The sequence below is a fragment of the Carassius carassius genome, chromosome 26, assembly GCF_963082965.1.
Source record: "Carassius carassius chromosome 26, fCarCar2.1, whole genome shotgun sequence".
Classification (NCBI taxonomy): Eukaryota; Metazoa; Chordata; class Actinopteri; order Cypriniformes; family Cyprinidae; genus Carassius; species Carassius carassius.
This window is the reverse complement of record NC_081780.1, coordinates 15,684,585-15,700,694: the sequence shown is the minus strand read 5'-3', so window position 1 is coordinate 15,700,694 and position 16,110 is coordinate 15,684,585. Positions and strand designations below refer to the sequence as shown.

Sequence of the window (16,110 nt, the reverse complement as noted above, 5' to 3'; positions counted from 1 at the left end):
GGGACCTGACTCGACTCCGGAGAGTTCACTGGGACCTGACTCGACTCCGGAGAGTTCACTGGGACCTGACTCGACTCCGGAGAGTTCACTGGGACCTGACTCGACTCGACAGAGGGTCAGCTGTGACTCTCATCCTGTGCAGCGGCGCTGGGCAAGCAGCCATCTTGGGCCATGACTCTGGACAGGTGGCCATCTTGTACTGTGGTGCTGGGCTGGCGGCCATCTTGGGTTGTGGTGCTGGACTGGCGGCCATTTTGTACTGTGGCGCTGGACCGGTGGCCAATTTGGGCATTGGCGCTGGGTTAGCGGCCATCTTGTGCTGTGGCGCTGGACTGATGGCCATCTTGTGCTGTGGCACTAGGCTGACGGCCATCTTGGGCTGTGGCGCTGAACCGGTGGCCAATTTGGGCATTGGCGCTGGGCTGGCGGCCATCTTGGGCTGTGGCGCTGGAACGGTGGCCAATTTGGGCATTGGCGCTGGGTTAGCGGCCATCTTGTGCTGTGGCACTTGGCTGGTAGCCCCCTTGTGCTGTGGAGCTAGGTTGGCGGCCATCTTGGGCTGTGGCGCTGGGCTGACGACCACCCCGCCGGAAGAGACAAGAGTGGCTGGGGCATCCCACCTAAGCCGATGCTGCAGGTAGCGCACGAATTCCCAGAATTCCAGTGTCTCTAACTGCGCCATCTCCTCCTGAGACACTGGATCATCCAGCCCGCCATTGAAATAGTCTTTGAGGGCTGCATCGTTGTAGCCCATGCCCTCGGCCAGGGACCAGAACACCTGAGCCAGGGCACCCACTTCATTTCCCTCTTGGCGGAGGGCGGTCAACCTAAGATACTTGGCTCGCCGCTCCGCCATCTTGGCTGGGGAACAGAAAAACGGCATACCGCTGGTTCCTAGAATGACAGAGTCCTTCTGTCACGTTCGGTGTTACAGGAAACACAGCGAGAGAACCAATAGCAGGTAATTTATTAAAGGGTAATCCACAGGGGTAAACAGTCCAGGCAGGGTCAAAACCAGAATATCCAAACATCAAAACAAGACTAGGAAACAAGGCAAGGGCAAGACTGAATTGACGGATATGAATAATCATAGGACATTAAACAAGGACTCCGTAACACAGACTCAGACAGACCGGGTATAAATACACAGAAGGATAATGAGGGAACGGGAGACAGGTGGGGAACAATCAATTACTCAACAGGAGGAAGGTGACCAAATAAGGGAACAGGAAGTGATAAGGTGACAGACACCGTGAGAAAGGAGGACACCTAGTGGAAACCCAGGGAACACAACCCAGACAATGTGACAGACAAGGCACAGTCAAACATGTCATGGAAAAGGTGAACAGTAACCATTCATACAGTAACTGCAACAAAACAAACATTAAGACAAATACACCGTCAAACAGGTGTAGAGGAAAAGGTGAACAATATCAAGTTGTCAAAAGCATACCTTGACATTTTTGTTTTCAATTTTAAAATCATAAGAAGTCAAATTCATGCATTTCTTTTAAGAGTACAACTCATTTTTATGTATGTGCTACAGAAGTAAACGAACAGTATCAAGTTATTAAAAAACATACCTTGACATTTGTTTTAAATTTTAAAATCATAAGAGAAGTCAAGTTGATGCATTTTTCTTTCTGATCGGTCACGGAATTTGAGAATGTAGATTCCCACTGTGGTCCCAATGTGGGCTTCGTCATCATCCTGCAGAATGCACAGACAAAATGAGATTCGACAGAACACTGGGCACTGCTCTGGGAATATTCAAACATGCAATTTCAATCATTTAATAATGTAGATATCATGAAAAATGTGAACTTGTATATAATGAGAACCAGACAAGACCAAGAAAGACAGATGACTGATTACAGATTACCGTTAGACCTCAGTTCTAGGATTGTGGATGGTAGTCCTACAAGTTTAGATCAAAGATACCCAATTGTGCAGTGGTCAGCAACCTTACGACAGGCAGATGGATAATTACAGAATGATTTGTTGGATCTGTGCTTTCTGAAACTTTATTAGTATTTTTTGCATAAAACATAATGGCTCACAACTTAATAAAACATGCTATGTGACGATGTGGAATGATAATCTCAAAATATATGACCATATGCAATAGGGGTGTTGAAATTAATTGTTTGTGCGATGCAACGCGATGCAGACAAGGACGATTTGGTATCAGTTCAGTAATAGACTAAAACCAATAATAATGTACTGACGTGCTTTGTCGTGGTAGCATACAATAGCAGAGGGAGTCGAGACGAGAGTAATTAAAGCTACACTGTGTAATAGTTACCAAAGTTGATTTTCTTTTAGCCAAAAACACTCAAAATTACATTCAAATTTATATGTTCTCAATCTTTATACACTTCAAACAACTAATTAAGTATTCTCGTAAGTGTATGAGTTTCCATTTAAAATACATACGAGTGAATCGTTCTAATGCCGGAAGCCATGTTGGGCCTCCATCTTGAAAGTAAATCAGCCAAAGAGGGACATACCTGGAAATGCAAGCTTTGTGTGCATCTCTAATGGTAATATAATACACTGATGAATGAGCACTGCTTTTAAATGAACATTTATTTTAAAAACATTTATTTTACCAAATTTATTTTCCTAATGGCATAAACAGGTTTTACTCCCTTGAAACCTTAACTGGAATGTAACTATGTCACTGCGACTTCCCGAATAGGTGAACACATGCACACGCGCGCACACATCACTTGTGAAGTAAAATTGAAAATTGAGGATGCAGTGCATCGGGATTAGAGGTCGACCAATTTATCGGTTTTGCTGAATAATCAGCACCGATAGTAAAAATCCCTGCCGATAGTTTTCCGTGTTTCGTCCTTTGCTGGAGCGGCTGAAAGTTTCCCGGGTTGGGTCTGTTGCTGCAGCGGCTGACAAGGCTCTGTTTTCATTATACAGTGTGAGAGCAGCCTCTAGTGGCTGAAATCACTGACAGCACGTGCTGCTTGTTTAGACACCCAAACTGTCATAAACTGGAAAATCGGTATAATAAAAAAATAAAAAATAAAATAAAAAAGCTATTTACATTTTTGGTCAAACCGCCCAGCACTACTTAGTTGTACATGTTCTCATATCCATATATTTTGTTCTACTAATAATCTCAAGGTTAACTGTGTTTTGCTTTTACACGATTCTTTTATAGTGTTCTAAGCCCTAATGTTGACAGCCCTAATGCTCATTCATGTTTATTTCGCGCTGTAACTGGTATTATTGAGGAAGAGAAGACCATGTGCTTCTGTTGAGCTGAGCCTGAGTGATCTCACACCACAGTAACAAAACGGTATTTATGTTTTTGAATTTCGTAAGAAAACGGACGTAATTTGAAATCTGAGACTTTGTTTCATATCAATAATAACAAAGCACAAAGATTATTGTGATTTATTGGATGGGATGTGCACTACAATGTTCCATTCATTCATTAATTTCGAGTCGATTAACGCGGATACGCGTTTTGAGTCATTTTCTCCTGATAACCCCGAAAAGACCTTAAATTACACTTTCAGTTTTAATCGTACAGATAAGAGCAATACATCAATCGAATCTGTAAAGGGTCTACTTTTTTTTGGATACAGACATAATAACAACAAAACTTTGTGCACTTATAAAATAAAGATAACAAACAAGGTGTGCTGTCTGCAGCCTTTGTCTGCGCTTATCTTCATTTACAAACAAGTCATTAAAATGAACTGTAACTCCGTGAATACTCAACGAAAATACATGGGGGAGATATCTATAGAAAGCTTGACATGTCTATTTTTAAACTAAACAAGTGCCGCCGAAAACAGATATTCTGTGATAAAGTAATCCATATGAAAACAACGCGATGTCTGTTTTTCAAGTCTCCCTTCATTATATCTAATGTGACCACGCCCCCGCGCTGAACGCGCTATTCAGATTCAAACTGAAGCGCGCGGCTTGAATACGCCCATAACAGAAGAAAAAGCAGCCAGACTGTTCTTCAAGTGTTTATTTTACTGTTTGCTTCGCGATGAGAGGAATAAGACATAATTCACCCCAAAAAGATGTCATGTGGTTGAGGATTTGAGAAATGGATTTCCTCAGAAAAAAAGAATGAAGCACTTTATTCAGCAGAGATCATAAACATGAGTAAGTCTCTTTTTATTGATTTATATACTTGTACTAGTTTATACATAACGTGTAAACATTTTACTAGTTAGACTTTTTCCAAATACTTTTTCCAAACTATAATTCCTGACTAAATGTATAGTAATCAAGTGAAACATTATGAAGTTTCAATAACAATATACAATACTATACCATTCAAAAGCTTGATGTAAATAATATAAATGTAACAAATAGATAACTGTCACAAATGTAAAAACATGCTTTTCTTTCAATTTATTCCCCCTAAAAACCCAGAAAAATATTCTCAGCTCTTTTCAACATTAATAATAATGATAATAATAATAATAACAATAAATGTTTTTTTTTTGTAGAAAATAAGATTGTTAAAAGGATTCTGAAGGATTGTGTGACTGGAGTAAGGATGCCAAACAATTTGTTTGAAAGTCAGCTTTGATTGTTTCTAATAAACTGTTTAACTGCACCCCCAAGTGGATATTAAATTATGTTGTGGGATAATTAAATATATTCTAAATAAACTACAAACATAAAATTATATAGATTTATTTTGTTCTTGCATTCTTTCTTGTAACTCCTTCCTCTCAGTGGCACAGATGACTGAGAGGCTCATTATGCAGCTCATTATGCGGGCCTTTGTCTTCTCAGGTGTAAATCACAATGATATTCATGGTAGTTGACGCCTACTCGCATATGACTTTTACCAACAAAAAGTGTCTTAGAAAATTTAAATCAATATATTGTTCTCTGTGAGTGAGTAAACAAGATGATTTTCACATCATTTAGAAAGAAAAATTCTAGGCTACAAGCTCCAGTTCTCAAAAATCCCGGGAACCATTGTTCTTTATGTGTTTTTTTGCCTTATTCAAGTGTTTTAACATTTTTAGTTTTTCACTAACCACGCATAATATTTTTTTTCTCAAAAACACAATCATGTACATACATGCATTTCTTATATTATTATAGCCCAGTTTGTGCTGATTACAGTGAGATTAGACTTTACCCATTTAGATATTTATAAGAAACTGAAAAAAGCACAAATGTCAGGGCATGACAAAACTTCTCCAGGCCCCAAAAATACCCTTAGACTACAGAGGGTTAACTGAGAACAGGATGACTAATAGATTCCTAGTATTTAAGAATCAATATCGGTTCATAAAAATGAGAATTTATTAAAATCGAGAAATCAAAATTTTTTAACCAGCCCTAATAGAGAGGAATACTGAAAATAGAAAAAAGCAATCAAATATACTTGCAGTATATTGACAAAAATACTCACCACTTCTATAGAGCATTTGCAAGTAAAATTGCACTTGACTAGATGAATCTCATATCTGTAAAATATAAAAAAATAATGCATTAGTTTTAAAGCAATAACATTTTCTCAGAGGTAGGCTAGTTAATGATTTTAGAGAATTGAGCACATTTCCTTCTTAACTTAAAAAAATAAAGTGATAAATTATTATTGTAACATTAAGGCTTACTATTAGCTTTCATTAGTGAACAGTAGTTAATGTTTTTAATAGATCTTAGTCTATCTGTGATTCGTACTGACTAGGCTTCCAGCACGCATGTGATTTGTGGATTACTTGCTATTTTAACCGCCATAGACCTGGAAGATTACCATTTGCACAAGTTTTGTCTTGATAGTTTACACATTTAATTTTGTCCTCTTGTAAAATTACACGCATGCGCAGTATCATCAGCTCATCGATTCTAAAATCAGATGTGTCTGACAGAAACGATTCTCAGTTCAGTGTACTGGTGATTAGACAACTGATGCAACCGGTTCTTGACTCGAGAACGAGAAGCGCTCCAGCAGTGGGCGTGTTCGTTCGTTATCTGGCTCTGCTCGGTGTTCATCTTCAGTTCTCTCTTTACGGCAGTTCAGTCAGTGGACTGTTTAAGTAAATGAATTACTCTGGGATATTGTTTTATTTTGACTCAGAGTGAGTGTCAGCCACCTTAAAAAAGTTAACAGCTTAAATCATTTGGGGATACATGCTTACTGGAGACGCAAACCGTTTCAAACGATTCAATTCAATTTGGTGAACTGGTTCAACCGGTTCACTAAGAACCAATTAAATTGAACAATTCAAACCCGGAAATCAATATTTTCCGGCATAAAACACAAAACAATATAAGATTTTTTAGTGCGGATCTGAAATATGACAGTAAATTTGAGTGTGGCATGCATTTTATGAGATTTCGGTATTTCCCAATTTAATTCGATTACGTTCTGTAACATCCCCTCCCCGAAAGGATTTTTCCATTCGTTGCAATTAAGGGGCCGAGTGAAATGACTTTCTTTAAAAGAGAATTCGAAATAAACAGAGAATAACAAGTTTTTTCTTTGTGATCAAGTTTAAAAGATACATAGTTCAGCCAGACGGCCTAAACGTTCTGTACGTATATCCCCTAATGTTACACCACCCAAAAGTATTTGGTGCCATCCCTCCCTGAAGAGAATTAGTTGTCATACACAGAATAACATACGAATACATATGCCTTAAGGAATGTACACAATTTGAAAAATGTTAATAAAAGTCATAATGTTAAACAGGTAACTGTTACCGTTTAACATTCGCACTAACTTTTGCCTTTCCATAAAATCAGTAACGTTAAGGTAACTTACATAAAAACATTTACCTCAGTGAAAATACGTTCAAAACTGACTACTAACTGATTCTCAATAGCATTTCAGTTCAAAATGTTAATTACCTTCAGGCTTTAGCGTTCCACGATAACTTGCAGCTTCCACCATCCAAAGCGAGAGAGAAAATGGCGAACTGGAGCAGTTAAGTTAACTGTTTTTCCTTTGCGTATTCGCAGGGGGCGGAGTTTCCAGAGAAAACACAACTAATTTATATCATTTGAACATGATTATTTCTAACAGGTTGAACATTCGTCAGCATTAAATGAATGGCACAAGACTAAAATATGTTTAGATGAGAAACATAAAATAATCATGTAGGAAATATGAAATGCATTTGTGCAAATTGAACAGCCTGCCCATTGCCATTTTTTCAGTGTAGATAAATTGAATACAGACCAATGATAACCTGTTAGATTTACCCAAAACAAATTATATTTTATGTTTAACCACTAAAGAGACATCAAAACCAGCGGCACATATCAGAAGGTCTAGCCGAAGTGAGGCTGGTCTCGGCAGATATATGATCACTGAGCTCCACGCAATCAGTGGGAGCTCAGTGATCATGTATCCGCCGAGAGCAGCCTCACCTAAGCTAGACCTTCTGACCTTAGACCGTCTCCGAGATCGGCGAAACACATATTTAAATAGGTACTGTCTTGAATAAATCACAGATTTGAGTTTTAAACTACTATATTCTCGCCTGAAATACCTTTAAAATTACATTTCATGACACAATAACAGTAATATTTTGAAAATGATTCGAATAAATGTGGGTTGAACTCAACCAATGCTGCGTGAACTCAACCAATCAGGATGTTTAGCGCCCAAGTCCCGCCCCTGAAAGTTCCGGAACTTTTAAAAAGTACCACCTCGCCAGCAGGGACTTTCTGAGGGGCATTTTTTTATCCAGAACTTTATTTAGTTACTGGTTCCTGCGGTGGAAACACACCGAGTACCAGGCCAAAGTCCCTAGTTCCTGGGTAAAGTTCCTGCAGTGGAAACGCGGCATTAGGTTGAAGATCAGAGGTTGATGTAGGTTTCCTGCAGGATTATATTCATACAGCAATCCACAAAATTACCAAAAAGGCCAAACAATGCATTAATATACTATTTTTTGCAACATCTTGTATATTAAAATGGTATAAAAAATTTTAAATAAAAAATGAGCATTTTTAACTACACATCATTAAACAAATATTCTGTTAGTAGCAGTCCAATCTGATTCAGTTAAGTGTTAACTCTACTTTGGGCCAATTTAGTGAATCATAGAGCTGTCTGATTTAATTCATGATTTAGACAAACTAATTTCTGAGTTTAACGAATTTGATAAAAGGAACTGCCTCAACTGCCAGCAATTAATTGAAACCTCAAACATCATTATGGCACTTTGCGATATGTTCGTTTTTGTGTCAAGCCAGTGAGGAGAAACACTGGGATTGAATAAAAGCTGTTACGGTACAGTGTGTGGGTGTCACTCTGTAAATTTGCTCACCTGTTCTTGTTGCTGGAAATCCAGTCTGAAATGAGAGAAACAGCCTGCCGGTGACAGTGTTTGTTTCCAAAACTACAGGCCAGCATCATCACCTCTCTCTGCAACTCTCTGAGGAGGACAGAAGGAAGTACATCAGCAGGAAGTTAAAGATGGAGGAAAGGGAAAATGAAAAATTTAATCATGTCTACTGAGGTCACTCCCATCTCTGAGGTGGAAAATGTCTAGCTCAAACTTAGACCTTCCTTAGACTACATATAAGTTTGGAACTGTAATATATAATTCAAGTAATATGAAGTTTAAGACTCACTCGGTCTGATAAGCCGCCTGCATGTAGGAGCCCTGAGGGGAAGTGGCTGGCCAGCCCAACTTGTGATACTTCGGTTCCACCTGTCTTAAAACATAGTCCTAAAAAAAAAATGGAAAGAAAACAAAGTAATAATTAAAGCAAAACATAACAAGAAACGCATAGTCAAGCAAAACCAAAGGTGCAAAACAAATGGCAGAAAAAGAGTCATGGTTGCCATGTTGAGACCAGGATTTATTTGTTTATTTTTTATTTAATTTTTTTATTATATTGTATTGTATACAGTTTGTGTGTGCGTGTGTGTGTTTTTTGACTCGCCATACGGTTGAGGGAAATGTCGCAGCAGGTAATGTCATGGCTAATTTAGCATGACTCTTACTGAGACGAGTGAATGATCACAATTAGACCTTGCTATGCCGCAATTCAATTCTTAACACACACTTACATGGATAAAAGCACATAAAGGCTTGTAGAAGACATTGTTTTTCATAATGTAATGGACCTACAGCTGATCAGGTGCCTGCAGCTTGTCAAGCTGTTACTACAGCAATTGAGTGAAATATTCTTATTTTGCCAATTACTTAATCTCAGTTTGATGATTAGTGTTGTTGTGTGTGTGAATGGGACAAAATACACTAGCCAGCGCACATACACACACAAACACAGAGGGGGTTGGTCTGACAGGTTGAAACACCTGGGGCCGGTTGCACCAGCTGGACGTACCCCCGGTTGTAAGACTAGGTTGGATGTAAAATGCGATTTAAGTTGTCCATAGAATTTATACCCGCTGCACCATCTCGGCATAGTGCTATGTCTGAGATTAAATTTTATGCCTAGTAAGAGGTAGGTGTAAAGTGAAAAGTCATGATTTGCTTGGACATTATTCATTTTTAGGATTCATGTCTGTTAGCTATTTTTTACTGTAGACTTGAACTGTAACGTTTATGGTCTTTTCGGGCAGGATAACCGTTATCAATCGTGAAGTTCGGTGTAGACTATAGCCTACCACAATGTCGACATTGAATACAAAATATATTTCTGTCAAACATGTAGTAATTATGCAGTAGAACATTACATATGAACTAGGACTATTAAAAGAAACTGAACCGTTTGACATCTTGCTTGGAAGGACAGTGTAAATTCTTGGAAATATTTCACGTCTTTATTTCCATTCATTATTTGTAGCGTGCCTGCCATCCAATAATCACAATAAGTGTTGTGCTTTGTTACTTTTAATCAGAAATAATTGCATCAGCTTTCAAATTCTGTAAATTTTATCCCAAAATGCAAACTATAAACGTGTTTATTTCAGCCACAGAAAGACAGCAAAACACAGTATATCACGTAAAGTCACAATTAACTCAGGAAAGACATTCATTATACATAAACTTGATAGTTAGTTATATAAAAAAAATAACTCTAGAAAGAAGCATTGTATTACATTTATTATATTTTACTTCACCTTGATGAAATCTGTCATGGGAGTGCAGGGAGACTTCAGATATAAAAATGCGGACTTGTTAGGAAATGTTTACTCAATGAAATCATGGCGCGATGGCTTCACTTATATTACGTCTTGAGCATTTCAGTTCTATATTATTAGTTGTAGCCATTAAGGCGTGAACATCGTCTCAGCTATATATATAACTGCGGGAGACTGTGTCAGCGTGGACATGCATTGTCTGCATCAGGCGTAGTAGCACCTTGATCGTAGTTTCAGTTGGTGCAGCAGATGTAAATATCTATCGTAAAGTGGGACGTTGAAAAGCCCAGCGTAGGGCTTATACCCAGCTTTTTTACGTCTAGCTGGTTTAACCAGCCCCTGGTCACATGATTCAGTCATGTAACCAGGGGCCGGTTAAACCAGCTAGACGTAAAAAAGCTGGGCTCCAGACTAATCTGCTCCAGCTGTTTCCTGTCTTGCATTACATCCTAAACATCTGCTCTGTCTCACAGTAAACACAATGATGGAGAGAAATAGAGAGAAGAAGCTATTTAATTATCACACACTCACAGACGACACTTAAGGGTCGTCCATTACAGAGGAGGGGAAGAAATGACTCATGCGCACAGAGGGATTGTGGGTAGGCGTCTGAGTGATATTCTGAATAACAAAGAAATAAATGAATATGGAAGCAGGTGGACAGGTAAGATGGAAACAGAGAAAGTGTCACATTAGGCTGCGTTCAGAATGGAATACTAGCACACTGCATACTGCGCAGTACACACTGAATACTGCATAGTATATTTCAAAACATAAAAATGCTCATAGTGCTTTTCCAATAACATACTTAGTGTCTACTGTAGAAACAGTATGAGTAGAATGGTGTTATGCTATTCTGAACATTGCCAAGGAAACACAAGCAATGGTGAAGATTTGACATTTTTTAAATGATTTTAATATGTATGAGTTATAAAATGCTGCAGCAAACAGGTATTGTGTCTGGAACCATTTTGGACTGCTGTTTTGGATGATGATCAGAGGAAGTTTTGAGTTCAATCTGTCTGGCAGTGAGTCGAGTCATCTGAGATGTGCTGCTAGATATCCGCCGTGTCTTTCTTATTGCGCTAGTCAAGGTTAAAATACAACAGACAGCAAACTGATCTGAGATCAGACTCACGCTGAACAGGCTGTGGTCTTCAGTGCGGTCCAGGAGTTTGTCCAGCTGGTAAAGAGCTCGACTAGCAGCGTGCCACGGCAGAAACTCAGTTTCCTGAGCCAAATATGAGATCATCTGCAGGGGGACGTTTTGGGGCAAATACCCTGCTCTAGAGAGAGAGAGAGAAAAAAAAGAAAGCATGAGGATCAGACACATATTTCCATATTTTGCATATTTCCCCTTTGGAAGACACATCATTAACATATGATTACAAACAGTTCATTTTGTTCATCATTATTCATTTAGAATAACTGCCAGGCATTGTGCGATGCGTTTCGAGTAATAATTTGCTATAAGAAAAAAAAAATTCAATTCAAAAAAGCTTCAAATGTCTTTTCCTTTTTCCCCTCGGCCTTTTTAGAAACACTTACAGTACAATCCTCCCATGAGAACAGAACAAGAGAGAGGTGGCCAATATCCTTAGACCAAAAACAAGAAATATGAGACTTTCCACAAGTCTTTGAATATAAATAACTTTTTCTAGCAAGCACAGTGTCACTACTATATTATGCAGCCTCTTAGCTGCCTCTCATTGTTTTCAAGTATACCATGTGTGTGTGCTGTGTTATTTTATGTTTATTATAGTGTTTTGCTGTAAGCTTGTCAGCTGTGTCTGAGTGCACTTCACATGAGCAGTGCTATTGTGTTTGCCGCTTTTGCGTTCCAACCCAGGCTCTTTGGGAAAACATTACTGATGCGATCTTTGGGTAAAAGAATAGTATGTTGATTCTTGTGCATTTTGTGACACTTTCAAGGTGAAGTTTCCAGTTCAATTTGTGTGAAAACCAATAAACATTGGGTAACACTTTAGTATAGGGATGAGTATCATTAGTTGCTTATTAGCATACCTTTTATTAATATGTTGGCTGTTTATTAGTACTTATAAAGAAACATATTTGCATGAGCATATTCTATATCCCTAATACTATCCAACACCTAAACTTAACAACTACCTAACTAACTATCAATAAGTAGCAAATTAGGAGTTTATTGAGACCAAAGACATAATTAATGGTTTGTTAATAGTGAGAATTAAATGTGACTAGTGGTAATTCCAGCTGAAAACTGCAGTCAAATGTATGTATGATGAAACTTGGTAGTCTATTTCAGTTTCTCAGTTTCATGCAGGGCACATAAGTGCTCCGAATCTGAGGTCAGGCGAAAAAGGAAGTGACCAGACTTGAAAACGGACTCATTAAATTCTGGAGGACAGATTCACCCAACACACATTTAATTGGGACATTAATCACAGTTACTCACAGACACCCACTGTTAGCCAAGGAGGTTTTTAACATTTACAGAGAAACTGATTTGCATTCACATTAGCAGGAGACAATTGAGGATGTGAAGAACTAAAAACTATTTCCAAGTCTCAAGGGAAAAAAAAATGTAAATGTGTTTACAGCATCAAGAAAGGTGGATATATACCATGTGATTAGGAAGTGTTTTATCTCAGGGCGTTCATAGAGGTTCGCATCCAGAGCAATGTTTCTTCCTTTAAACAGCCTGTTATTATATTAGAAAAAGATGGAGAGTTTTCAAATGTACTTTAATATGTGAAGTTCAGGGATTAATGGTCCTTAAAATTTTAATATGAAGTCAAATTTTCCTATTATACACGGTAATGGAAAAGCTCAATTGTATTTAAAAATATTCAGAAAATGAAAGTTTAGAAATGCTTTATTTGACTGACACTAGCGTTTAAGAAAGTCTTATAGCTTTATAGATGTTAGTAGTAATTGACTCCAGACTGTTGAATTATTTGCAGTTAATGCAAACCCAAAAGGAGTGGCTTTTACACCTCAGGCATGTATTAATTTTCAATAATTCAACAGTGTTTAGTCAATAATTCTACATTACCGTGATTACCACATGTATGTGTGTTTATCTCCAAATATTTTTAGAATTTTTGTCTAAAGCATATGCAAACCACTTATGTAAGGCATTGATTGTGCATCTTGTTTAAAACCGGATCAACAGCAACAGCTGTGTGGTTACAGAAAATAAATCCAAACCATTGTGTCAGTCAAACAGAATAAAGCATTAGACTGTGGTCTAATGAGCAATAATTGTATTAAAATAAACAATTAATCAGCCTCTTATGATGCCAAGGCACTTGAAACACTGTCATTCTTTCATATTGATTACAAGGAAATATTCAATGTATATCTCTTGACTGATGTGCACACTAACATGAAGGATACAGTTTTCACACTGAGCCAAGAGCTTAATCACATCGCTTGTGCATTAATTATATTGTGTTTCTTTTTAGCGTGAATGATGCCTGGTAGACGACACAAATCTCATTTTGTCACATTGACATAAATAGATAGATGGATAGATAGATAGACTGGAGGCCATTCAGTTCCTCCCTTTCATAAAACTCTCCTTTCTTCCTTGTTTTATTTTAATTATTCAGATTTCTTATCAAAGGTCGGAGGGAAAAAGTTCATAAAATATAAACGCAACATTACCATAAAACTGGCGTTGAAGTTTCACAGCTATTAGTGAGCACAGTAATGAATGAGTTGATCACTTTTACGCTTCAGGAACGTGCTAGTACACACACAAGCTGAGAGAAACATGTGTTGCATTGCATGAAGGCCATTTATCATTGATAACAGCACTGCTGAAGAACAGCAAGGTAAAATAAAACAAGTCTGTGGCTCTTTAAAATTGCCTGACATCATTAATTTTCAATGAGGAAGAGTGATGTCTGGCAACATGAACGTCAGCGACCATTGGAGAATTGAAAGAAACTCTAAAATTCAAATGGATTTTTAATTCATGAGTATATAAAGAGTAACATAACAGTCTCCTAAATAAATCATTGACTTTCTAAATTGGTCTGTAATTGTAGCTCATTTAGGCAGAGCTGTAGCAGAGCATTTCAAACAGGCCTATTAAGAAGCTTCATCACTGAGACTCAGAGTCAAATGAGATCACACTATGGGCATGAAAAATAATGTGTCAAAGGAAAAAGTATATGAAAAAGTTGAAAATATGCACCATTCTTTAACTTGTTCTCACTGTTGTGTGAGAAATGACAGAACTGTCGACAGGAGTTATGATGTTTTACAAAGGTCACAAACAATCATTGTCTCTCCATGGCAACAATCTGCTGATGATGCTAATATTAGGTTAGAAACACATCAGCATTTCTATGAAAGTTCAGAGCACAGTGTGTCAACACAAGTAGCTGGCGATCACAGTAATGACAGCGAGCTGTTAATAGCAACTGTTAATTGTTTTGATTTAGTTTAATAAAACTTAAGAACTTAAACTACATTCATAAACTGCTGTTAACACTATAATTTGCTGGAAAAAAAAACATGGATTGTGTTTTAAATATTTTAAATATTATGTTAATATAATATTAAATGTCTTAATATTATTGCAGATAATGACAACCTTTCTTGCTACTATAGTATGCTGCAATATATAGTAATGGAAATCTTGACACTATGTTTTTTTTTTAATTAAATCAACATTAAGTAGATCCAAGTACAGTAGATACAATGCATATCTACAAATGTGCTAAAATATATTATACAAAAAGTATAATTCCTATTATATTATATTATATTATATTATATTATATTATTGTCAGAACTATGGACTACAGTTTTTTCTTTCCCTTGTGCTCTTAGGATGCCTACACCCACCCGGAAATTCCTCCTCCTGCTGGAGCAGGAAGAGTATTCGCTAGAGGGTCATACCAGTTTCTGGTCATAGCCCATCTTACCACCTACCCAGACGACGCACTCTGCTCATTCTATGAAGCAAGCCTCAACACTGTGTGCAAAGCGCCTTTATCTGAAGATGGCACCTCGAGCAGATTTATCCACCTTCATGGAGTTGATTCTGGCGAGAAACAGATCGCCATTCACCATTGTCCCTGAGGAGGATCTCGCCGAATCCCCTCCAGCCCCAGAGCCCAGCCCACCATCTCCCCACAGTGTGGAGCATCAGCCAGAGTCCACCGATGAAAGAGAGCCCATTACTGCCGCGACCAATGAGCCAGTGCAATGCCTGCTCCTAGAACATGTCCTCCAGTGCCTGCTCCTAGAATGTGTCCTCCAGTGTAAGCTCCTAGAATGTGCCCTCCTCAGAAATGTCCCCCCTTCCACCCGCTCCTGCTTCCTCCACCACTGTTATCTGGCAGCCCCTCTGCTCGCCCTCAGTCCACCATCTATGCGGTATGAGCCCCACAGGATTGCCATCCTCCAGCGTCGCTGTGGTCTGAGTCTCCCTCATCTCCAGCCTCCAAGGCCCGGACTCCGCCTCAGCCCTTAGTCCCAGCGGCTCCACCTCGGCTACTAGCTTCCTCGCCTCCATCATTAACCATCAGTCCATCAGCTCCACTGGGCTCCAACGTCCCTCCGGCTCCGCCTTGGTTGGGCATTGACCTGCCATTGCTTCTGGACTCCTTCCACTTGCTGTGCCAATTCACTCCGTCCCACCAGTTCCGTTGGGCTCCTTCCTTCCACCAGCTCCACCTTGGTGCTCCATCGAGAAAATATTAATAAATACTTTAAAGATATTTTGGTCACACTTTATTTTAAATAGTCTCACTATTAATTAACTTTTTTATAGGATTTTTACCTTGTTTATTACTAGTTACTGAGGTAGGTGTTAAGTTTGGGGTAGAAAATGGGGATCTAAAATATGTCAATGCAAATAAGGCATTAATAAGTACTAATAAACAGCCATTATGCTTGTAATATGCATGCTAGTTAATAGTGAGAATACCAGTATTTTAATGAAAGATGCAAAAGCTTCACATTTAACCTAATTATTATATCCATCAATTAATAATGCACTTTAAATATGATCTTTATTCTTAGACTTCACTAAC

General features: G+C 38.3%; 1 protein-coding gene across 1 annotated transcript in view; it reads right to left on the bottom strand.

Moving 5' to 3' along the window:
• LOC132105890 (thyrotropin-releasing hormone-degrading ectoenzyme-like) overlaps positions 1 to 16,110 on the bottom strand; it is a 144,285-nt gene that overhangs the window by 16,741 nt on the left and 111,434 nt on the right. The window contains exons 13-15 of the mRNA XM_059511371.1: positions 11,214 to 11,361; positions 8,596 to 8,693; positions 8,289 to 8,396 (exon numbers count right to left, since the gene is read on the bottom strand). Of these exons, the coding sequence (XP_059367354.1) occupies positions 8,289 to 8,396; positions 8,596 to 8,693; positions 11,214 to 11,361 (354 nt within the window). The remainder of the gene's footprint in view (positions 1 to 8,288; positions 8,397 to 8,595; positions 8,694 to 11,213; positions 11,362 to 16,110) is intronic.